Below are 24155 nucleotides of genomic sequence, written 5' to 3'. Positions count from 1 at the left end.
CGTACTGTTGGTTGAAATGAGTTGAACTTATGATAGCGTACTGTTGGTTGAAATGAGTTGAACTTATGATAGCGTACTGTTGGTTGAAATGAGTTGAACTTATGATAGCGTACTGTTGGTTGAAATGAGTTGAACTTATGATAGCGTACTGTTGGTTGAAATGAGTTGAACTTATGATAGCGTACTGTTGTACTCACAGATAGACATGCAGTGGTGGTGCAGCTTGTTCCTGCAGCCCTCCTCACACACAGTCAGACTCTCCTCATCCAGCATGTCCAACAGACAGATGGGACACATCTGCTCCTCTTCATCCTTAAGACTACTGACAGAGAGAGGGAAAGATGGAAAGAGATAGAGGTATGGGGGAGAGAAAGATAGAGAGAGATTGGGAGAGAGAGAGCGAGGGACAGAGAGAGAGAGAGAGAGAGAGAGAGAGAGAGAGAGAGAGAGAGAGAGAGAGAGAGAGAGAGAGCGCGAGGGACAGAGAGAGAGAGAGAGAGAGAGAGAGAGAGAGAGAGAGAGAGAGAGAGAGCGCGAGGGACAGAGAGAGAGAGAGAGAAATAAAGGAAATATATAGATATAAATATATAGATGCATAAAGACAGACAGGGCAGAAAGGGAAAGAGAGAAATGTGTGTTAAACCAAGCTGGACCAATGTGTTAAACCAAGCTGGACCAATGTGTTAAACCAAGCTGGACCAATGTGTTAAACCAAGCTGGACCAATGTGTTAAACCAAGCTGGACCAATGTGTTAAACCAAGCTGGACCAATGTGTTAAACCAAGCTGGACCAATGTGTTAAACCAAACTGGACAAATTTGTTAAACCAATGCTTGACCCTCCTTTACATAAAAATTTGACACCACCATTTTTGTTTATACAATTGGTGGTATTCAAGGGCCTTCTGGCATAATTGGTTTTACAATACAACACCTGTACTCCGTATACCTGTGTGTGTGTGTGTGTGTGTGTGTGTGTGTGTGTGTGTGTGTGTGTGTGTGCGCGCGCTCTACCTGCTGTCGTTGCTGGAGGTGCCAGAGCTGCTGGATGGACAGGACGTGTGGGGGTTGGACATGCGCGACACAAACTTCTGGATGGTATTGCGCGACGGCGCCTTGATGCGCGAGCTGCGGCGATTGTGGTACTTCTGGAACAAACTCTCCACCTGGAGACAATGCCACAGTTAGCCACTGTAGGGAGAAGTTGGCCCTAGACACTGATCTGGGGTCAGATTGGCCTTTTCTCCACTAGTGGTTAAGTATCTACGTATTCAAGTGCATATCTAAGGTGCATTCAAGATGGTGCAAGTCATTGAAAGTTATCCTAAACATAAATTAGAAATATTCTAGCTCTGAAGTTTCTTTGGAAATGGGTCTTTACAAATGGGTTTAACTAATCATGTATGCCCTTTTCAAACTATTATTTCGACCTGAAGCATACTGTGCTGGTACGGATATCCCATTTCCACATTGTCCCGTCCAGAAACGGTTTCAGCAACTATGGTGGATCCGTAAACAGGCCAGCACGGTACAGCTCAGTTTGCTCGGCTCAGTAGTGAGAAAGGGGGAATTATACAGATTGGTTAGGGCACGTCGGTTGGTTGCTGGAAGGTTACCTCAAAGTTTTTGAGGGTTTTCCTCCAGAGCAGGGGGTCTGAGGACTCCAGCTGGAAGACTCGGAGCATGACGAAGAGGACGTGGATACAGAAGGCCCCTCGGCCACAGCTACAGGTCTACAGAGACAGGAGGACAGCAGACCGGGGCTTACTCACCTGTGTGTGCATATACATACGAATATCGCACTCACAAAACACACGCGCAGGCACACACAGACGGCCATGAATGGTCACACAGACGGACACAGATCTGCTGCGACTTTTTTTCGACAAAAGACCAAATTTCATCTATAGAGATTTTGAAATCCTTACTTGCGTCCCAAATAGCACCCTATTCGCCCATATAGTGCACTATACAAGTAATAGGGTGTCATTTGGGACACAGCCCTTCAGTAAGAGGCGATGAAGTTCTACATCATTCCATCTCTACATTAGTAAATGGCTGGGTAATCATTCCATCTCTACATTAGTAAATGGCTGGGTAATCATTCCATCTCTACATTAGTAATCATTCCATCTCTACATTAGTAAATGGCTGGGTAATCATTCCATCTCTACATTAGTAAATGGCTGGGTAATCATTCCATCTCTACATTAGTAAATGGCTGGGTAATCATTCCATCTCTACATTAGTAAATGGCTGGGTAATCATTCCATCTCTACATTAGTAAATGGCTGGGTAATCATTCCATCTCTACATTAGTAAATGGCTGGGTCATCATTCCATCTCTACATTAGTAAATGGCTGGGTCATCATTCCATCTCTACATTAGTAAATGGCTGGGTAATCATTCCATCTCTACAGTAGTAAATGGCTGGGTAATCATTCCATCTCTACATTAGTAAATGGCTGGGTAATCATTCCATCTCTACATTAGTAAATGGCTGGGTAATCATTCCATCTCTACATTAGTAAATGGCTGGGTAATCATTCCATCTCTACATTAGTAAATGGCTGGGTAATCATTCCATCTCTACATTAGTAAATGGCTGGGTCATCATTCCATCTCTACATTAGTAAATGGCTGGGTCATCACTCCATCTCTACATTAGTAAATGGCTGGGTCATCACTCCATCTCTACATTAGTAAATGGCTGGGTAATCATTCCATCTCTACATTAGTAAATGGCTGGGTCATCATTCCATCTCTACATTAGTAAATGGCTGGGTCATCATTCCATCTCTACATTAGTAAATGGCTGGGTAATCATTCCATCTCTACATTAGTAAATGGCTGGGTCATCATTCCATCTCTACATTAGTAAATGGCTGGGTAATCATTCCATCTCTACATTAGTAAATGGCTGGGTCATCACTCCATCTCTACATTAGTAAATGGCTGGGTCATCACTCCATCTCTACATTAGTAAATGGCTGGGTAATCATTCCATCTCTACATTAGTAAATGGCTGGGTCATCATTCCATCTCTACATTAGTAAATGGCTGGGTCATCATTCCATCTCTACATTAGTAAATGGCTGGGTCATCATTCCATCTCTACATTAGTAAATGGCTGGGTAATCATTCCATCTCTACATTAGTAAATGGCTGGGTCATCATTCCATCTCTACACTAGTAAATGGCTGGGAAATCATTCCATCTCTACATTAGTAAATGGCTGGGTAAACAAAAAGAGCCGGCCAATGTACAAGTGAAGCAAATTGTTAAAGTAACTGTCCAGTGTTTCCAGATTACTATGAAATATGACCTATAATTACTTACAATACGAGTGAAATCGTTTTCCTTCCAAAAAATGGTAATTAAGTACTGTATGTTAAAAAGCAACAGAATAGTGTGGGCTTACACTGGTCATAAAATATTTTAATGCGAGTAGACCACTGATTGGTCAGCTCATCCTCCTGAGGAGTATGACATCATACTCTATGAGAAAATAGCAAGCATTGATATACAAGTTTGAGGTGTGGTTTTTGAAGTGTTTTTTCTTAGTACAATTACATATGGGGATATTATTTTTGACGATATATAGTATTGTATCGTTTTGACAATATCACAATTTATATTTTCCCGCTAGTCTCCTCAGAACTGTAGGGGGAGAACATTGAATCGCAATAAAATCACAGTATCGAATCGCAATACATATCGGCACCTAAGTATCATGACAATATCTTATCGTGAGGTCCCTTGCAATTCCCAGCCCTATTTTTTCTCCAATTTATGCTTTGGCCACAAATACGAGTGTAGAACGAGTCTACAACATTATTTGGGTATGAGTTAACAGAATATTAACTTTTAAAAGTGAGATTTTCAATGGACAGTTACTCTTAAGACCATTGCTGTAAACGCAATTCGGTAAAAGCTGGGGTGGAATTTCTGTCATACTGCTAACACCTATCTAACCCTTTTAATAAGTACATAGAGGGAGTCGATGTGAAAATGAGTCTTGATTCTCTTTCATCTTTCTTCATTGGTCCGAGTGGACATCCAGCACTTCCTACCTGTGGACCAATGAACACCCTGTATTTGTTGTCTGGGCTGTCTCCTCCAATCAGGAAGGAGTTGGGGCCTATCTGCTGCAGTAGGTAGAGGCGGGCCCTCATGACCTTGTTGACACGGCGACTGGTCTCTTCAGGACTGTAGGGGGAAAAGCCGTCTGGGGAGGGCGCCCGGCGAGGGGGCGTCACCCTGCCACTCTGAAACTACACAACGACATCATCAGATCAAGACAGCCTCAGACAAATAGTTACATGGGTTCATTATATTGTCACTAAATAGTCACTTAGGACTTTATATTGCTATGATACTTTTTACAGTTCTTTAAACCCCAAGTGAAGAGGTTTGATATCTAATTAATGTTATATTATCATCAAATGTCTTTATGTCGGTGTATTGTGTGTGTGCGCTACGTCTGTGTGTGTGGCTAATCACCGGCACGGGTGAGGCCCTCTTCCTGCGCACCCCGGGGGATTCAGGCTTCCCAACGGCCCTGCCAGAGGAGGAGGAGGAGGAGGAGGAGGAAGAGGGGGGTCCGGGGGAAGGGCTTCGGCGGCCTCTGCTCTGCTGGGGGGATGAGCTGGTGGGCGTGTCGGCTCCGGCCTCCGCCCCTTTGCAGCCAGCCTCGCTCCCATCCGGTCGCAGGGGGACGGGCTTCACCACCTGAGGGGGAGGGAGGGAGAGACAGAGGGGGAGGGAAGGAGGGACAGAGGGGGAGGGAGGGAGGGAGGGAAGGAGAGACAGAGGGGGAGGGAGGGAGGGACAGAGGGGGAGGGAGGGAAGGAGGGACAGGGAGGGAGGGAAGGAGGGACAGAGGGAGAGAGGGAAGGAGGGACAGAGGGGGAAGGAGGGAGAGGGAGGGAAGGAGGGACAGAGGGACAGGGAGGGAGGGAAGGAGGGGGAGGGAGGGAGGGAAGGAGAAACAGAGGGGGAGGGAGGGAGGGAAGGAGGGACAGAGGGGGAGGGAGGGAGGGGAGGAGAGACAGGGGGAGGGAAGGAGGGACAGAGGGGGAGGGAAGGAGGGACAGAGGGGGAGGGAGGGAGGGAGGGAGGGAGGGAAGGAGGGAGGGAAGGAGGGACAGAGGGGGAGGGAGGGAGGGAGGGAGGGAGGGAAGGAGGGACAGGGAGGGAGGGAAGGAGGGACAGGGAGGGAGGGAAGGAGGGACAGGGAGGGAGGGAAGGAGGGGGAGAAGGAGAGACAGAGGGGGAGGGAAGGAGGTACAGAGGGGGAGGGAGGGACAGAGGGGGAGTGAGGGTTAATATGTGGTTGGGGTTAGGCCAAATTACAGTGGAGTCCCTTTACAGTGGCTGAATGTCAAATCCACCACTAGACCCTACTCCCAAGCCACTCCTGGGGCGCGTTCAGCAGGGCACAACGTTTTGGAAAGTTCAGATAGACTTGTGTTATGTAAAACAAACATGCTTCTCCGACATGTAGAACAAGGAATCATGTCGGCTCTATCCATGGCATTTCTATCGGCAACGTTCGTCAACTGAACATGGGCCTGTAGAGCTAAGAGAATTGGAAAGGTGGAAGCATTGACATTTCCATGCAGCCAATCGGAAGGCATGATGTAGCTATATTACCATAATACATATATCTATCCAATCCTCTCAGAAGAGTGCCTAGACTAGAGGTCAGGGGCTAGAGGTCAGGGGCTAGAGGTCATGGGGCTAGAGGTCAGGGGCTAGAGGTCAGGGGCTAGAGGTCAGGGGCTAGAGGTCAGGGGCTAGAGGTCAGGGGCTAGAGGTCAGGGGGCTAGAGGTCAGGGGCTAGAGGTCAGGGGCTAGAGGTCAGGGGCTAGAGGTCATGGGGCTAGAGGTCAGGGGCTAGAGGTCAGGGGCTAGAGGTCAGGGGCTAGAGGTCAGGGGCTAGAGGTCAGGGGCTAGAGGTCAGGGGCTAGAGGTCAGGGGCTAGAGGTCATGGGGCTAGAGGTCAGGGGCTAGAGGTCAGGGGCTAGAGGTCAGGGGCTAGAGGTCCATTTAGAAGTCAGCATCTGTGTCTGCTGTGAAAGACTGGGTGCAACGCAATGGTGCAACGCAATGGTGCAATGCCCAGGGTTGGAAATGTCCAATTCCCTTCATCTGCCAGATTTCAGTCATAAAAACAAACCTTATTTCAAAGCATCAACATAGTGAATATTTAAGAGTTGCTTGGATCTATAATGTTAGGTGTGGCACAGTAAGCGAAGCACATACGTGTGGTGATCTGTGATAGTTGTGTGTGTGTGTGTGTGTGTGTGTGTGTGTGTATTTGTGAACGTACATGTTTATACAGTTCATAGCAGTGTGTGCGTTTGTCTCTCAGTGTGTGTTTGTTTCTGTGTGCATGTGTGTGTCAGGCTGCAGCAGCTCACCACCGGGCCCCTCCTGCTACGTCTCTCCAGCCACTCGTGCTTCCAGGTGGGCATGCAGGTGGCCTTGAGCTTCTCCCGGATCATCCGCTCCTCGGGCCGGTCCTCCATCTTCTGCAGACCACGCAGTGTGTCCTTACTCTCCATGTCGCGACTAAAGAGAAACCGCAGAAGCGGCAGAGTTAGACAATATGGCAACTGCTTGGCATCTGACCGCAAGGCACTACAGTGTAGTGCTTACGGCCCAGCACGTCACTGGGACCGAGCTCCCTGCCATCCAGGACCTCTATACCAGGCAGTGTCAGAGGAAGGTGTGGCACATCAAGAAGCTGATTAAACAGTATGTTCATTACACAGGTGCACCTTGTGCTGGGGACAATAAAATACCACTTTAAAATGTGCAGTTTTGTCACACCACAATGCCACAGATGTCTCAAGTTGAGGGAACTTGCAATTGACATGCTGACTGCAGGAATGTCCACCAGAGCTGTTGCCAGATAATTTAATGTTCAATTCTCTACCATAAGCTGCCTCCAACATCATTTTGGAGAATTTGGCAGTATGTCCAACCGGCCTCACAACCACAGGACCTCCACATCCGGCTTCTTCACCTGTGGGATCGTCTAGGGGGGGTGCTGAGAAGTCAATCTGTCTGTAATAAAGCCCTTTTGTGGGGAAAAACTCATTCTGATTGGCTGGGCCTGGCTCCCCAGTGGGTGGGCCTATGCCCTTCAAGGCCCACCCCTGACTGCACTCCTGCCCACTCGTGAAATCCATAGGTTAGGGCCTAATTTATTTATTTAAATTGACTGATTTCCTTATATGAACTTTAACTCAGTAAAATCTTAGAAATTGTTGCATGTTGCGTTTATATGTTTGTTCAGTATATGTACATATCTACCTCAATTATCTTGTACCCCTGCACCTCGACTTGGTACTGGTACCCCGTGTACAGGGCCTGAAAACCTTTTTGGTCCACCAGCCACTAGGTTTCCAGGTAATGTAATAACAAATGTACCAGTAATGTTTTCCCAGCAATCCCAAATTGGTTCTGTGAAAGTTCCCAGAACCTTTGTTAGGTCGCGGCGAATGTTCTCATAACACATAAACGTTCCATTCCTGGTGATTATAGAACGTTTGTTTAAAACATTTGCCTGATATTGCAAGAATGTTCCTATAATACATTTAAAGGTTCCCAGGATGTTTCATTAGGTTGTGGGAGCAGTCTGGTGAGAACCTTGTGGGGACATGATAAAAGATATGTTCCCAAAAATACAAAAACTGTCCAGTTGTGCGGATGATTCTACAACGTTTCTTTTAGGGTGCAAAAAACATTCACCTGATGTTCTAAGAACATTCCCAGAACACACTTCATCTGTTCTTTAAAAGGCTCCCAGAATGTTTCATTAGGTTATTGTAACATTGTGGGGAAATGACAAGAGATACTGTATGTTCCCAAAACACAGAAAATGTCCAGTTTTGCTGACATTCAGATAATGTTTGTATCAGGGTGCACAAAACATTCCTTTGATGTTGCAAGAATGTTGACAGAACAGCCTTTTTCTGAGTTCTTTAAAGATTCCCGGAATATGTAATTAGGTTGTGGGAACACTGAGTACATTAAGAGAGATAGGTTCCCAAAACACAATATATGCTCAGTTGTGATGACATTCAGGCAATGTCGTAAGAATTAAATACGTTTGTTTTTATGACGTTCATAGCATACAGTGGGGAAAAAAAGAATTTAGTCAGCCACCAATTGTGCAAGTTCTCCCACTTACAAAGATGAGAGAGGCCTGTAATTTTCATCATAGGTACACGTCAACTATGACAGACAAATTGAGAAAAGAATATCCTGAAAATCACATTGTAGGATTTTTAATGAATTTATTTGCAAATTATGGTGGAAAATAAGTATTTGGTCACCTACAAACAAGCAAGATTTCTGGCTCTCACAGACCTGTAACAACTTCTTTAAGAGGCTCCTCTGTCCTCCACTCGTTACCTGTATTAATGGCACCTGTTTGAACTTGTTATCAGTATAAAAGACACCTGTCCACAACCTCAAACAGTCACGCTCCAAACTCCACTATGGCCAAGACCAAAGAGCTGTCAAAGGACACCAGAAACAAAATTGTAGACCTGCACCAGGCTGGGAAGACTGAATCTGGAATAGGTAAGCAGCTTGGTTTAAAGAAATCAACTGTGGGAGCAATTATTAGGAAATGGAAGACATACAAGACCACTGATAATCTCCCTTGATCTGGGGCTCCACGCAAGATCTCACCCCGTGGGGTCAAAATGATCACAAGAACGGTGAGCAAAAATCCCAGAACCACACGGGGGGACCTAGTGAATGACCTGCAGAGAGCTGGGACCAAAGTAACAAAGCCTACCATCAGTAACACTCTACGCCGCCAGGGACTCAAATCCTGCAGTGCCAGACGTGTCCCCCTGCTTAAGCCAGTACATGTCCAGGCCCGTCTGAAGTTTGCTAGAGTGCATTTGGATGATCCAGAAGAGGATTGGGAGAATGTCATATGGTCAGATGAAACCAAAATATAACTTTTTGGTAAAAACTCAACTCGTCGTGTTTGGAGGACAAAGAATGCTGAGTTGCATCCAAAGAACACCATACCTACTGTGAAGCATGGGGGTGGAAACATCATGCTTTGGGGCTGTTTTTCTGCAAAGGGACCAGGACGACTGATCCGTGTAAAGGAAAGAATGAATGGGGCCATGTATCGTGAGATTTTGAGTGAAAACCTCCTTCCATCAGCAAGGGCATTGAAGATGAAACGTGGCTGGGTCTTTCAGCATGACAATGATCCCAAACATACCGCCCGGGCAACGAAGGAGTGGCTTCGTAAGAAGCATTTCAAGGTCCTGGAGTGGCCTAGCCAGTCTCCAGATCTCAACCCCATAGAAAATCTTTGGAGGGAGTTGAAAGTCTGTGTTGCCCAGCGACAGTCCCAAAACATCACTGCTCTAGAGGAGATCTGCATGGAGGAATGGGCCAAAATACCAGCAACAGTGTGTGAAAACCTTGTGAAGACTTACAGAAAACGTTTGACCTGTGTCATTGCCAACAAAGGGTATATAACAAAGTATTGAGAAACTTTTGTTATTGACCAAATACTTATTTTCCACCATAATTTGCAAATAATTTCATAAAAAATCCTACAATGTGATTTTCTGGATTTCTTTTTCTCATTTTGTCTGTCATAGTTGACGTGTACCTATGATGAAAATTACAGGCCTCTCTCATCTTTTTAAGTGGGAAAACTTGCACAATTGGTGGCTGACTAAATACTTTTTTCCCCCACTGTATTTGTTTTAGGTTTAACATAATATTCCATTGATGTTCACGCAATATATATTTTACCTTGTCTTGGAGGTCCTCAGAACATTTCAAGAACATTTAGACAATTTTATATTTAAGTTTGACCTAATGTTACCACATTCTCAGCATGCAAATTAAAGCAGATTGGAATACGTCACCATTATGTTTTTCTCCATATTTAATGGAAATTCACATTTGAGGACTGTATTGTAGGCGATAAAGGCACATGGCATTTTAATTTCATTCATAGGACATTTGAACAGCATTTAAAATCATACAAACACAACCATATTATTTACACTTCATATATTGACAATCTGCACATTATTTCATTCATAGGACATATGAACAGCATTTAAACATGGGTCTTGTGAACTCTGGGGCTCCACTAGTATTATGTTAACTTATGTATACCACCCATACAACCCCAGAGCAAACAAATCCTCCTCCCGCCCCTGGTCCGTCTGTGTTTAAGGCTGTCGGGTCAGAGTGCTTCAGAACAAATATTCCGCCTCACACGAGAGGATGTTATGATAAGGAGACGCAGCACTCTGAGCCTGTTAGATTTACAGTACATCATACGAATTGGAACTGACAGCCTTGTTCACTGCACTCCCAATGCTGCCTCCCCTTTCAGCTCCCAAACACTTTGCCTTTAAAAAAAATATATAATAATAATGTTTGCCTACAAACCCCTCTGGTCAGGTCAGTTCATCGCTTCACAACCTTGGAGTCTTTTTCCATTGGCTGGACTTGGAGGTGTGGGCTGGTCACCAGTCAACCGTGTGTGAAGCTTGCTCTTATCAAAGGATAGAGTTCATGAACCATTTTCACAAATCTTACAATTCAAAAAGGTATATTCTCAGTTTGATATGAGTCATAGAAAACAGGACTATAAAGTCCATAGAACTACAAAGTCCTTGAACAAACAAAAGGACTTCGGTTACCATTCAAGACCTCCAATTTGGGAAGATCTGAAGACTACAATATCAATAATCTTCAGACAAAAAAAAATACCACAACTAGCTTAAACATCAATCGAACACAACCGGGAGCTGAACTGAACTTCAAAGTCTCCCACAAAACATATCTTAAGGATCGCACACATTGCATCAGATGTGGATCTAGCATTCGTCTGCCAATCATTTAGCGCGCTGTGTTTTAGGGACCACCCATTGTAGATGTCTGACTGTCAACATTTTTCACCAGATTCTACAAAAATCGGTGCGCACTCTGTTCACAAATTACGTTCAGTTGGGCTAGGTACTCTCGGCCAGCAAATGCTATTGGGGTGTCTGAGACCTTATGGTCGTCAGTCAGAAGATTAAAGTCGGAGGGTAAAGCTCTCCTTAAAACAATTATATCAGCCTTTGCTCTGAGAGGAAAGATCCCACCACTGGATACAGTTGTTTACCAGACCTCACTGCGTCCGAAATGGCGCCCTATTCCCTATATAAGGGCCTGAAAAGAACTCACCCAGCGGGTCCAGCTTCTCCCCCACATGTCCGTTGGGAGTCACACGCAGGCCAGGACCAGCTGCGGTAACCAGCCATCTTTAATTGTGCTGTGATCAATGCTTATACCCCCCTTCAGGCCTTTTCCGTTGGTCGATCGAATAGGGGACTCGACTTGCTGCAGCTAACGAACGCTGTCGGTTCGACAATAACAAGTGGTTGGTTGGTTCGGGGAACAGGAAGAGAGGAGTCTTCCTGTTCTGAGAACTGAAGAGTCTCTGAAGCGGAAGATGTAGCAACTAGGAAGTGGACTGGGGTTTAAGTCAACATTACAGGGCTAACGTTTATGTGGGGTTGATGCTTTGTAATTGTTGGTGGAATTACTTAATGTGATTGGGAACATCGATTGGGGACATTGCCCTGTATTGTGTGCTGTCTTTCGGATGGGACGTTAAACGGGTGTCCTGACTCTCTGTGGTCACTAAAGATCCCATGGCACTTATTGTAAGAGTAGGTGTGTTAACACTGGTGTCCTGGCTAAATTCCCAATCTGGCCCTCATACCATCATTGCCACCTAATCATCCCCAGCTTACAATTGGCTCATTCATACCCCCTCATCTCCCCTGTAACTATTCCCCAGGTCGTTGCTGTAACTGAGAATGTGTTCTCAGTCAACTTACCTGGTAAAATAAGGGTAAAGTAAAAATGATAAAAAATCCTTAATGTGTCAGCTTAGCTACCATGTGTTTAGTCTTTTCCTCTGTGGATGACATGTTGGGTGCAAACAGAGGGGGGCTCTAGTGTGCTTCCTATGGGCTAGTGGGAGGGCTAGTGTGCTTCCTACGGGCTAGTGGGAGGTCTAGTGTGCTTCCTATGGGCTAGTGGGAGGTCTAGTGTGCTTCCTATGGGCTAGTGGGAGGTCTAGTGTGCTTCCTATGGGCTAGTGGGAGGTCTAGTGTGCTTCCTATGGGCTAGTGGGAGGTCTAGTGTGCTTCCTATGGGCTAGTGGGAGGTCTAGTGTGCTTCCTACGGGCTAGTGGGAGGTCTAGTGTGCTTCCTATGGGCTAGTGGGAGGTCTAGTGTGCTTCCTATGGGCTAGTGGGAGGTCTAGTGTGCTTCCTATGGGCTAGTGGGAGGTCTAGTGTGCTTCCTACGGGCTAGTGGGAGGTCTAGTGTGCTTCCTATGGGCTAGTGGGAGGTCTAGTGTGCTTCCTATGGGCTAGTGGGAGGTCTAGTGTGCTTCCTATGGGCTAGTGGGAGGTCTAGTGTGCTTCCTATGGGCTAGTGGGAGGTCTAGTGTGCTTCCTATGGGCTAGTGGGAGGTCTAGTGTGCTTCCTATGGGCTAGTGGGAGGTCTAGTGTGCTTCCTATGGGCTAGTGGGAGGTCTAGTGTGCTTCCTATGGGCTAGTGGGAGGGCTAGTGTGCTTCCTGTGGGAGGTCTAGTGTGCTTCCTATGGGCTAGTGGGAGGTCTAGTGTGCTTCCTATGGGCTAGTGGGAGGGCTAGTGTGCTTCCTACGGGCTAGTGGGAGGGCTAGTGTGCTTCCTATGGGCTAGTGGGAGGTCTAGTGTGCTTCCTACGGGCTAGTGGGAGGTCTAGTGTGCTTCCTATGGGCTAGTGGGAGGGCTAGTGTGCTTCCTACGGGCTAGTGGGAGGTCTAGTGTGCTTCCTATGGGCTAGTGGGAGGTCTAGTGTGCTTCCTATGGGCTAGTGTGCTTCCTATGGGCTAGTGTGCTTCCTATGGGCTAGTGTTCTTCCTATGGGCTAGTGGGAGGGCTAGTGTGCTTCCTATGGGCTAGTGGGAGGGCTAGTGTGCTTCCTACGGGCTAGTGGGAGGGCTAGTGTGCTTCCTATGGGCTAGTGGGAGGGCTAGTGTGCTTCCTATGGCCTAGTAGGAGGGCTAGTGTGCTTCCTATGGGCTAGTGGGAGGTCTAGTGTGCTTCCTATGGGCTAGTGGGAGGTCTAGTGTGCTTCCTATGGGCTAGTGGGAGGGCTAGTGTGCTTCCTATGGGCTAGTGGGAGGGCTAGTGTGCTTCCTATGGGCTAGTGGGAGGTCTAGTGTGCTTCCTATGGGCTAGTGGGAGGGCTAGTGTGCTTCCTATGGGCTAGTGGGAGGTCTAGTGTGCTTCCTATGGGCTAGTGGGAGGTCTAGTGTGCTTCCTATGGGCTAGTGGGAGGTCTAGTGTGCTTCCTATGGGCTAGTGTGCTTCCTATGGGCTAGTGTGCTTCCTATGGGCTAGCAGGAGGGCTAGTGTGCTTCCTATGGGCTAGTGGGAGGTCTAGTGTGCTTCCTATCGGCTAGTGTGCTTCCTATGGGCTAGCAGGAGGGCTAGTGTGCTTCCTATGGGCTAGTGGGAGGTCTAGTGTTCTTCCTATGGGCTAGTGGGATGTCTAGTGTGCTTCCTACGGGCTAGTGTGCTTCCTACGGGCTAGTGTGCTTCCTACGGGCTAGTGGGAGTGCTAGTGAGCTTCCTACAGGCTAGTGTGCTTCCTATGGGCTAGTGTGCTTCCTACGGGCTAGTGTGCTTCCTACGGGCTAGCGGGAGGTCTAGTGTGCTTCCTATGGGCTAGTGGGAGGTCTAGTGTGCTTCCTATGGGCTAGTGGGAGGTCTAGTGTGCTTCCTACGGGCTAGTGGGAGGTCTAGTGTGCTTCCTACGGGCTAGTGTGCTTCCTATGGGCTAGTGGGAGTGCTAGTGTGCTTCCTATGGGCTAGTGTGCTTCCTATGGGCTAGTGTGCTTCCTACAGGCTAGTGTGCTTCCTACGGGCTAGTGTGCTTCCTATGGGCTAGTGGGAGTGCTAGTGTGCTTCCTATGGGCTAGTGTGCTTCCTACAGGCTAGTGTGCTTCCTACGGGCTAGTGTGCTTCCTACGGGCTAGTGTGCTTCCTATGGGCTAGTGGGAGGTCTAGTGTGCTTCCTACGGGCTAGTGTGCTTCCTATGGGCTAGTGGGAGTGCTAGTGTGCTTCCTATGGGCTAGTGTGCTTCCTATGGGCTAGTGTGCTTCCTATGGGCTAGCAGGAGGGCTAGTGTGCTTCCTATGGGCTAGCAGGAGGGCTAGTGTGCTTCCTATGGGCTAGTGGGAGGTCTAGTGTGCTTCCTATGGGCTAGTGTGCTTCCTACGGGCTAGTGTGCTTCCTACAGGCTAGTGGGAGTGCTAGTGAGCTTCCTATGGGCTAGTGTGCTTCCTACGGGCTAGTGTGCTTCCTACGGGCTAGTGTGCTTCCTATGGGCTAGCGGGAGGTCTAGTGTGCTTCCTATGGGCTAGCGGGAGGGCTAGTGTGCTTCCTATGGGCTAGTGGGAGGGCTAGTGTGCTTCCTATGGGCTAGTGGGAGGGCTAGTGTGCTTCCTATGGGCTAGTGGGAGGTCTAGTGTGCTTCCTATGGGCTAGTGGGAGGGCTAGTGTGCTTCCTATGGGCTAGTGAGAGTGCTAGTGTGCTTCCTATGGGCTAGTGTGCTTCCTACAGGCTAGTGTGCTTCCTACGGGCTAGTGTGCTTCCTATGGGCTAGTGGGAGTGCTAGTGTGCTTCCTATGGGCTAGTGTGCTTCCTACAGGCTAGTGTGCTTCCTACGGGCTAGTGTGCTTCCTACAGGCTAGTGTGCTTCCTACGGGCTAGTGTGCTTCCTACGGGCTAGTGTGCTTCCTACGGGCTAGCGGGAGGTCTAGTGTGCTTCCTATGGGCTAGTGGGAGGTCTAGTGTGCTTCCTATGGGCTAGTGGGAGGTCTAGTGTGCTTCCTATGGGCTAGTGGGAGGGCTAGTGTGCTTCCTATGGGCTAGTGGGAGGGCTAGTGTGCTTCCTATGGGCTAGTGTGCTTCCTATGGGCTAGTGTGCTTCCTATGGGCTAGTGTGCTTCCTACGGGCTAGTGTGCTTCCTACGGGCTAGTGTGCTTCCTACGGGCTAGTGTGCTTCCTATGGGCTAGTGGGAGGGCTAGTGTGCTTCCTATGGGCTAGTGTGCTTCCTATGGGCTAGTGTGCTTCCTATGGGCTAGTGTGCTTCCTATGGGCTAGTGGGAGGGCTAGTGTGCTTCCTATGGGCTAGTGTGCTTCCTATGGGCTAGTGGGAGGTCTAGTGTGCTTCCTACGGGCTAGTGGGAGGTCTAGTGTGCTTCCTATGGGCTAGTGGGAGGGCTAGTGTGCTTCCTATGGGCTAGTGTGCTTCCTATGGGCTAGTGTGCTTCCTATGGGCTAGTGTGCTTTCTACGGGCTAGTTGGAGGGCTAGTTGTTCATTAGGACTACTCTCAAAACAAGTTATCTTCTGAGAATTAACTTTAAAATGTTGTTACATACACCTGCTCAAACCTTTTCAGTAGATTTTCCTTAAAGTTTACACTGTCTGTGAACAACTCTGATAGCAATGCTGTTCTGCGGCATGCTCTTTGAAAATGATCGCAGTGCATGTCTCCAAAATGTCCTTGTACTGTATAAGTGATCGTTAAGCATAGCGTAAGTGCCTTCAGCTTCACTAAGGAGAAGAAACATACGAATTTGGGCACCATAGTTCCTAGATACACGCCATTTTGTGTCAAGCCAGCAAATGAAAAGAGAAGTCAAATTAGCTCAACTCCTTCATTTTCACAGATCTCAAGCCTTCCAAAATAGCCTTGTGTGCAAAAGCGCATAGTGTGGAAATCAGTTAAGAACAACTGGAGGGGCTGTCTATTCAGTCCCCACTAGCAGAGACCGGGGCTGTCTATTCAGTCCCCACTAGCAGAGACCGGGGCTGTCTATTCAGTCCCCACTAGCAGAGACCGGGGCTGTCTATTCAGTCCCCACTAGCAGAGACCGGGGTTGTCTATTCAGTCCCCACTAGCAGAGACCAGGGTTGTCTATTCAGTCCCCACTAGCAGAGACCGGGGCTGTCTATTCAGTCCCCACTAGCAGAGACCGGGGCTGTCTATTCAGTCCCCACTAGCAGAGACCAGGGTTGTCTATTCAGTCCCCACTAGCAGAGACCGGGGTTGTCTAGTCAGTCCCCACTAGCAGAGACCGGGGTTGTCTAGTCAGTCCCCACTAGCAGAGACCGGGGCTGTCTATTCAGTCCCCACTAGCAGAGACCGGGGTTGTCTATTCAGTCCCCACTAGCAGAGACCGGGGTTGTCTAGTCAGTCCCCACTAGCAGAGACCGGGGTTGTCTATTCAGTCCCCACTAGCAGAGACCGGGGTTGTCTAGTCAGTCCCCACTAGCAGAGACCGGGGTTGTCTAGTCAGTCCCCACTAGCAGAGACCGGGGTTGTCTAGTCAGTCCCCACTAGCAGAGACCGGGGCTGTCTATTCAGTCCCCACTAGCAGAGACCGGGGTTGTCTATTCAGTCCCCACTAGCAGAGACCGGGGTTGTCTATTCAGTCCCCACTAGCAGAGACCGGGGCTGTCTATTCAGTCCCCACTAGCAGAGACCGGGGCTGTCTATTCAGTCCCCACTAGCAGAGACCGGGGCTGTCTAGTCAGTCCCCACTAGCAGAGACCGGGGTTGTCTAGTCAGTCCCCACTAGCAGAGACCGGGGCTGTCTAGTCAGTCCCCACTAGCAGAGACCGGGGTTGTCTATTCAGTCCCCACTATCAGAGACCGGGGTTGTCTATTCAGTCCCCACTATCAGAGACCGGGGCTGTCTAGTCAGTCCCCACTAGCAGAGACCGGGGTTGTCTATTCAGTCCCCACTAGCAGAGACCGGGGTTGTCTATTCAGTCCCCACTAGCAGAGACCGGGGCTGTCTATTCAGTCCCCACTAGCAGAGACCGGGGTTGTCTATTCAGTCCCCACTAGCAGAGACCGGGGCTGTCTATTCAGTCCCCACTAGCAGAGACCGGGGTTGTCTATTCAGTCCCAACTAGCAGAGACCGGGGCTGTCTATTCAGTCCCCACTAGCAGAGACCGGGGTTGTCTAGTCAGTCCCCACTAGCAGAGACCGGGGTTGTCTAGTCAGTCCCCACTAGCAGAGACCGGGGTTGTCTATTCAGTCCCCACTAGCAGAGACCGGGGTTGTCTAGTCAGTCCCCACTAGCAGAGACCGGGGTTGTCTATTCAGTCCCCACTAGCAGAGACCGGGGTTGTCTATTCAGTCCCCACTAGCAGAGACCGGGGTTGTCTATTCAGTCCCAACTAGCAGAGACCGGGGTTGTCTATTCAGTCCCCACTAGCAGAGCCCGGGGTTGTCTAGTCAGTCCCCACTAGCAGAGACCGGGGCTGTCTATTCAGTCCCCACTAGCAGAGACCGGGGATGTCTATTCAGTCCCCACTGACAATGAAACCAGATAACAGGAGTTTTACCATCTTTCCTCTGAATAAAAGAGTCGGTGTTGTTGCTGTCCCCTCTTAAATAACAGCTATCCCACAAGGCCGTGGGCAGGGAACAAAAGGGCATTGTGGGGCTGTGCAGGTGGGACTTGGAAGGGCCAGCAGGCTGGGAGTCCATTTCAAACCTCCACGTAAGCAGAGCCTGCGTCAAACACACACAGGGCCAAGCTCGCTGGGCACACACACCCTTTCTCATGGGCCTCAACGCTCCCAAAAACTCAGGTTACCGGTTCACACAATCCCTGCCTCTGCAGAGGAGCCACGGCTGCCCAACAGTGGATAATGACAGATGGAGCCTGGTGTTTCTGGTCAAAACAAGGCTGAGCAGACTCAACAACAACCGTAAACAACTTCAAAACCTTTCAGGCAAAACAAAAAGGCAGCAATTGAATTTCGCCTGACAAAATAAACAGTTACACTTAAAAAAGGGAAAGAAACATATCCACATTGACTAACCAACGCAACAAAAAGGTCAACTGCTCTGACTAACATATGGAAAGGGAGGCCGACAAAGATCAGATTCTGCGTAACCATAAATGAATCAATGACACAATGAGATTCAGCACCTCTAAATATTGAGTGGAATCTAATGCTGACATTAATAACCATAACTAATGCTGTGAGGACCATATCTATGTACTAAGCATGCCTCTGTAACTCTATGGCCCAGCCCCCCAGTGACTTTAGTAGAGGGGAAGAGGGGAGCTTAACTGCAGCCTTATTACAGCTGACTTGCATCATGACCATGAGGTGGGGGATCTAACTCCACAGACCCACTGAGAGACCCCTTGCATCATGACCATGAGGTGGGGGATCTAACTCCACAGACCCACTGAGAGACCCCTTGCATCATGACCATGAGGGGGGGGATCTAACTCCACAGACCCACTGAGAGACCCCTTGCATCATGACCATGAGGTGGGGGATCTAACTCCACAGACCCACTGAGAGACCCCTTGCATCATGACCATGAGGTGGGGGATCTAACTCCACAGACCCACTGAGAGACCCCTTGCATCATGACCATGAGGGGGGGGATCTAACTCCACAGACCCACTGAGAGACCCCTTGCATCATGACCATGAGGGGGGGGATCTAACTCCACAGACCCACTGAGAGACCCCTTGCATCATGACCATGAGGGGGGGGATCTAACTCCACAGACCCACTGAGAGACCCCTTGCATCATGACCATGAGGTGGGGGATCTAACTCCACAGACCCACTGAGAGACCCCTTGCATCATGACCATGAGGTGGGGGATCTAACTCCACAGACCCACTGAGAGACCCCTTGCATCATGACCATGAGGTGGGGGATCTAACTCCACAGACCCACTGAGAGACCCCTTGCATCATGACCATGAGGTGGGGGATCTAACTCCACAGACCCACTGAGAGACCCCTTGCATCATGACCATGAGGTGGGGGATCTAACTCCACAGACCCACTGAGAGACCCCTTGCATCATGACCATGAGGTGGGGGATCTAACTCCACAGACCCACTGAGAGACCCCTTGCATCATGACCATGAGGTGGGGGATCTAACTCCACAGACCCACTGAGAGACCCCTTGCATTATGACCATGAGGTGGGGGATCTAACTCCACAGACCCACTGAGAGACCCCTTGCATCATGACCATGAGGTGGGGGATCTAACTCCACAGACCCACTGAGAGACCCCTTGCATCATGACCATGAGGTGGGGGATCTAACTCCACAGACCCACTGAGAGACCCCTTGCATCATGACCATGAGGTGGGGGATCTAACTCCACAGACCCACTGAGAGACCCCTTGCATCATGACCATGAGGTGGGGGATCTAACTCCACAGACCCACTGAGAGACCCCTTGCATCATGACCATGAGGTGGGGGATCTAACTCCACAGACCCACTGAGAGACCCCTTAGAGAGCAACCAATGGTCAACTGATCCTGGGAGAAATCTCCTGGAGAGACCAATAAATGTTGACAATATTTCTACTATTAGGAACCAACAGAAGTGAACTGGTTAGATGGCAGAAACAGAACTGAAAAGGGCAATCCCCACAACAACTTGCCAAGTCATGAGACTAAGCAACCTGACAGAGGCGTTTTAAGTGGAAATAAAATGGAATTCTGCTGACTGAATTAGTGCTGTGACAATACTAGTATCGCAATATTATTTCCATGGCAAAAATGAAAACATGAAGCAGACTCAACTCTTTGGTCCTTTAAAAACCTGCTGAACGTAAAATATTGCGTGCTATAGATTGGAAAATAAATAATGTGAATCTGGATGCAAACATAATGATGTTCTTTTCCAACATTAGGGATGTTTTTCTAAAAGAAGTTGAATCCCCTTCATGTTTTGTTCCCTTGCCACGATACTAACGAGTATGGCAATACTGGTATCATCCCGGCCCTACACTGAATGTTAGCTTCAGCATCAGGTAGCCTGCCCAGTGCCGACAGATATTCCCCTCCATCTAGAGCTGCCTGGGACTGTGTGGGGGGGAAGGGGGGTATCCATCACAAGCCCCTTTCTCTAGGGAAACAAGAGGGCCAGGGAACAACCTCGTTGACATATTGATTGAAAAGAAAATGGAGGGAAAAATTAAGCCCTATCAATCTTATTCATTCCAACAAGCAAAACGGCCCGTCTGACCTAGACGAACATGAGAAGGGACACTTGGTGAGCTGAAGGGACACTTCAAAAGTTGTGTTGAAGGTCTGCGTCTTCGGCGTTAACTTCCTCTCAGGCAAGCAAACAAACCAGCAGCTTAGGTCAGAGAGGAGAAATGAGAGTCCGAGGAGATATCCTGCCACGTGTGTCGGACAGACCGAAACTGGTCCACCAAGAGAAGTTCCCCACTTCGGTTTCAGATCCTGTGGGCAGGCGAGGGGAAAAAAACAACAGCATGACCTGGGACGTTTCGCAAGATTTAGAAAATATGCATTTCGCAAGTTGACTGTTTGAAACCATCCACCGCCACCGCTGTCAATTCAGATAACGGGTTGGTAAGAAAGGAAGAGGAAATATGATTGAGGGCCTCAATAGGAGCCCAACGCAAAGACAGGAAATCAGGTTTCTCTGCCTGTGAGCTTTTTTTTTTTTTTTTTTCACAGACAGTGGTGGTGTCATTGGGTAGAGATACTATTGTTGATTTTTCTTTTCTAAAGACGTAACAAACAGCCACCACTTATGAAGACCCAAACCATAGAGAGGTTGGAGCAGAGAGTCTGTTGGACATTACAGTTTACATTTGAGTAATTTAGCAGATGCTCTTATCAAGAGCGACTTACATTAGTGAGTGCATACATTTTCGTACTGGTCCCCCGTGAGAATCGAACCCACAACCCTGGCGTTGCAAGCGCCATGCTCTACCAACTGAGCTACACCGGACCTGTGTGGCAGGACATCTGCACAGACTCTCACCTTGTCCCTCTTCAACCTGCTGTTTGGTTCTGAAGAGGTTCAGGTCCAAATCCCTGATTGGGAGGCTAACTGAGTCACAGTGTAAGAGGTAAAAGCAGAGTTCATGACGAATGTGATGCAACACTGGGAGGTGTGCCCCTTTCTGTCCAATAAGGTCATTTCTGGGAGGTGTGCCCCTTTCTGTCCAATAAGGTCATTTCTGGGCAATAGTTTAGGGCTATAGAGCACCCCTAGAGGGAAAACTTCAGTGTCGCCTCATTGGACAACAAAACATGTTCAATTCACAGTTGAGAGTTTATGCCCAATTACGTTTGAGCAATGGCAAAGTTAAATCTAGAATCGGCTTCCTATTTCGCAACAAAGCCTCCTTCACTCATGCTGCCAAACATGCCCTCGTAAAACTGACTATCCTCCCGATCCTTGACTTCGGCGATGTCATTTACAAAACAGCCTCCAACACTCTACTCAGCAAATTGGATGTAGTCTATCACAGTGCCATCCGTTTTGTCTCCAAAGCCCCATACACTACCCACCACTGTGACCTGTACGCTCTTGTTGGCTGGTCCTCACTACATGTTCGTCGTCAAACCCACTGGCTCCAGGCCATCTATAAATCACTGCTAGGCAAATCCCCGCCTTATCTTAGCTCATTGGTCACCATAGCAGCACCCACCCGTAGTCTGCGCTCCAGCAGGTATATCTCACTGGTCATTCCCAAAGCCAACACCTCCTTTGGCCGCCATTCCTTCCAGTTCTCTGCTGCCAATGACTGGAACGAATTGCAAAAATCTCTGAAGCTGGAGACTCTTATCTCCCTCACTAACTTTAAGCATCAGTTGTCAGAGCACCTTACCGATCACTGCACCTGTACACAGCCCATCTGAAATTAGCCCACCCAACTACCTCATCCCTATATTGTTATTTATTTTGCTCTTTTGCACCCCAGTATCTCTATTTGCACATAATCTCTTGCACATCTAGCATTCCAGTGTTAATACTAATTGTAATTATTTTGCACTATAGCCTATTTATTGCCTTACCTCCATAACTTGCTACATTTGCACACACTGTATATATATTTTATGTTGTATTTTATGACCTTATGTTTTTTTTTACCCCATATGTAACTCTGTGTTGTTGTTTTTAATCGCACTGCTTTGCTTTATCTTGGCCAGGTCGCAGTTGTAAATGAGAACTTGTTCTCAACTGGCTTACCTGGTTAAATAAAGGTTAAATAAAAAATTTTTTAAAAAAGGTCTACGCATTTAATAGCAATTTAGTTTGTTTACCAACATTTTGGTAGCGGAGTTCAAACGTTGGACTAAAGCTGAAATGGCTTGACTTTGAAATCTAGTTCATAATAATAATAATGTCTAATGATCACATACGATGTAGGCTGCTGACTGACTTAATGCATCAGGGATTCACATTCTCCACTTTGTCATTTTGGCCTATGGAGGAAGACAGGTTTAAAACACGTTCAAACCAGTCTTCCTCAATTACCATCAAATGTTATTGATCTCTAATGGCATCCTACTTGAGTCTTCTCATTCAAATGAATCTTAACAGATCCCTTCCAAAACAGGACATGTAGTCTGAATATAGATTGTTGTTTTTTTTGCAGGTAATCTGAAGCCTTCATTTTAGTGCAGCCAACTTCTGAATTTAGGCCTAGTGCTGAATTTAGCCCTAGTGCTAGTAGAGGCAACATGACATGGTCTCGCCTGCTATATGTCTAGTCCCGTGTAGCTCAGTTGGTAGAGCATGGCGCTTGCAACGCCAGGGTTGTGGGTTCGTTTCCCACGGGGGGGCCAGTATGAAAATGTATGCACTCACTAACTGTAAGTCGCTCTGGATAAGAGCGTCTGCTAAATTACTAAAATGTAAATGTAATGTCTGATCAACTTAAACAATTTAATATAAAAAAAGCATCTACACAATCAGTTTGTTTGTGTCATACCACTATAGTGGTTGATGAAGGCAGGTGGGAGGGTTGTGTGCCCGCGTTGTTTAGTTCAGTGCCCACTACTTGGCTATGGAATGTAGCTGGAATGCAGAGAAATTCCTCCCACCCAGAGTTATTCAGAGCGCTCGGCCCCCACTGTGGTGGGGGTGTATGGGGGAGGTCAGGACCCCACCATCTCCCCACCTTCCCTCTCTGAGCGGGGGAAGCCCCACTAACCTCTCCCGGAGCCCTCAACACTTATCAACCCACAAAACCAGGCCAATAGGACTGCTGGTGCCTCCCATTCTTACACCAGATCCTCATCACAAACCAGACTACTTTCAGGGGAAAAAAACAAACAAAAAAACATTTCCAAATCCAACAACTTTATTTTCCAGAGAAAAAAAAATGCTTCACTTCTGCAGCATAAATCAACACTGAGCTGAAAAGGCTTGGTTGGTTGGTGAGAGTTGAGGTGTTCCTATCCTTGCACACATCCTCTCACCCCCCCCCACCAGGGCTCTCTTCCCCCCCAGTGTGTCAGTGCGACTGTGCACAGTGCCCCAACGAGCAAATACTCCATTAATGTCCCACTAGCCAACGCGCTGGAAGTGGAGCAAGGCCTCCAGGGAGGAGGAGGAAGGGGGAAGAAAGGGGGGGAGGATGAGGAAGAATGAATACTGCTTTTAGGAGAGGAGGGGTGGGCTTAATCTCGCTCTCCCTTTTTGAACCGAGGCTTGACCAATCCCAATGCATGTGTCAAAGGCAGGTATAGGACACAATTGAAGACATCCCTACGGCAGCTGCAAAGAGAGGAACTATGGAAAATTAGCCATTCCCTAGCTGGAAAAGCATTCAACGCGGCTCCTGATGACATAGAACACACATAAACCCAAGCCACTGAGAACTATTAGCCATGACATCATCAGTTCTTTCAACTGATGTTACTTCTCCAATGCTAAAAGACGCCAATCTCAAGGTCTCTGGAACATTCTAGACATATGTAAACACAACCACCAAAGAAACCTGTGCTGGATGCACTTTTGAGGGCCAAACATGGTCTAAAGTGGTCAAAAACAATGTATTTCTAATAACACTCCATGGTTTCATTGTTCAATGTTACACAGTGTAGTCCCACTTTCGTGTCCATTTCACAAACAAAACATGCCTTTAAATATACTTTGGGTTTATGAGAAGTATTATAGCTTCCTCTGCCGTGCGTATTAGTCCTAGAGGAGTTAAAGTACACAGCTGATCTTATCAATCTGTCCTGC

The 24155-nt window shown here is 47.8% G+C and overlaps 1 protein-coding gene across 3 annotated transcripts in view; it reads right to left on the bottom strand.

The window, feature by feature from the left end:
* The window catches only part of map3k1 (mitogen-activated protein kinase kinase kinase 1, E3 ubiquitin protein ligase), a gene marked incomplete at its 5' end in the record, with an annotated part of 57933 nt that overhangs the window by 18999 nt on the left and 14779 nt on the right, over nt 1–24155 (bottom strand). Inside the window, 7 exons of one of the 3 annotated variants that reach the window (XM_084160525.1) lie at nt 198–322; nt 1014–1165; nt 1616–1732; nt 4074–4274; nt 4504–4731; nt 6426–6576; nt 11242–11322. In XM_084160525.1, the coding sequence (XP_084016651.1) occupies nt 198–322; nt 1014–1165; nt 1616–1732; nt 4074–4274; nt 4504–4731; nt 6426–6576; nt 11242–11318 (1051 nt within the window). Of the gene's footprint in view, nt 1–197; nt 323–1013; nt 1166–1615; nt 1733–4073; nt 4275–4503; nt 4732–6425; nt 6577–11241; nt 11323–24155 lie in introns of those variants that run through there. The other 2 variants (XM_084160526.1, XM_084160527.1) reach the window with 2 other exon arrangements.

The sequence above is a fragment of the Coregonus lavaretus genome, assembly GCF_964263955.1.
Source record: "Coregonus lavaretus genome assembly, chromosome: 4".
NCBI lineage: Eukaryota > Metazoa > Chordata > Actinopteri > Salmoniformes > Salmonidae > Coregonus > Coregonus lavaretus.
This window is presented reverse-complemented; position numbering and strand designations above follow the sequence as displayed.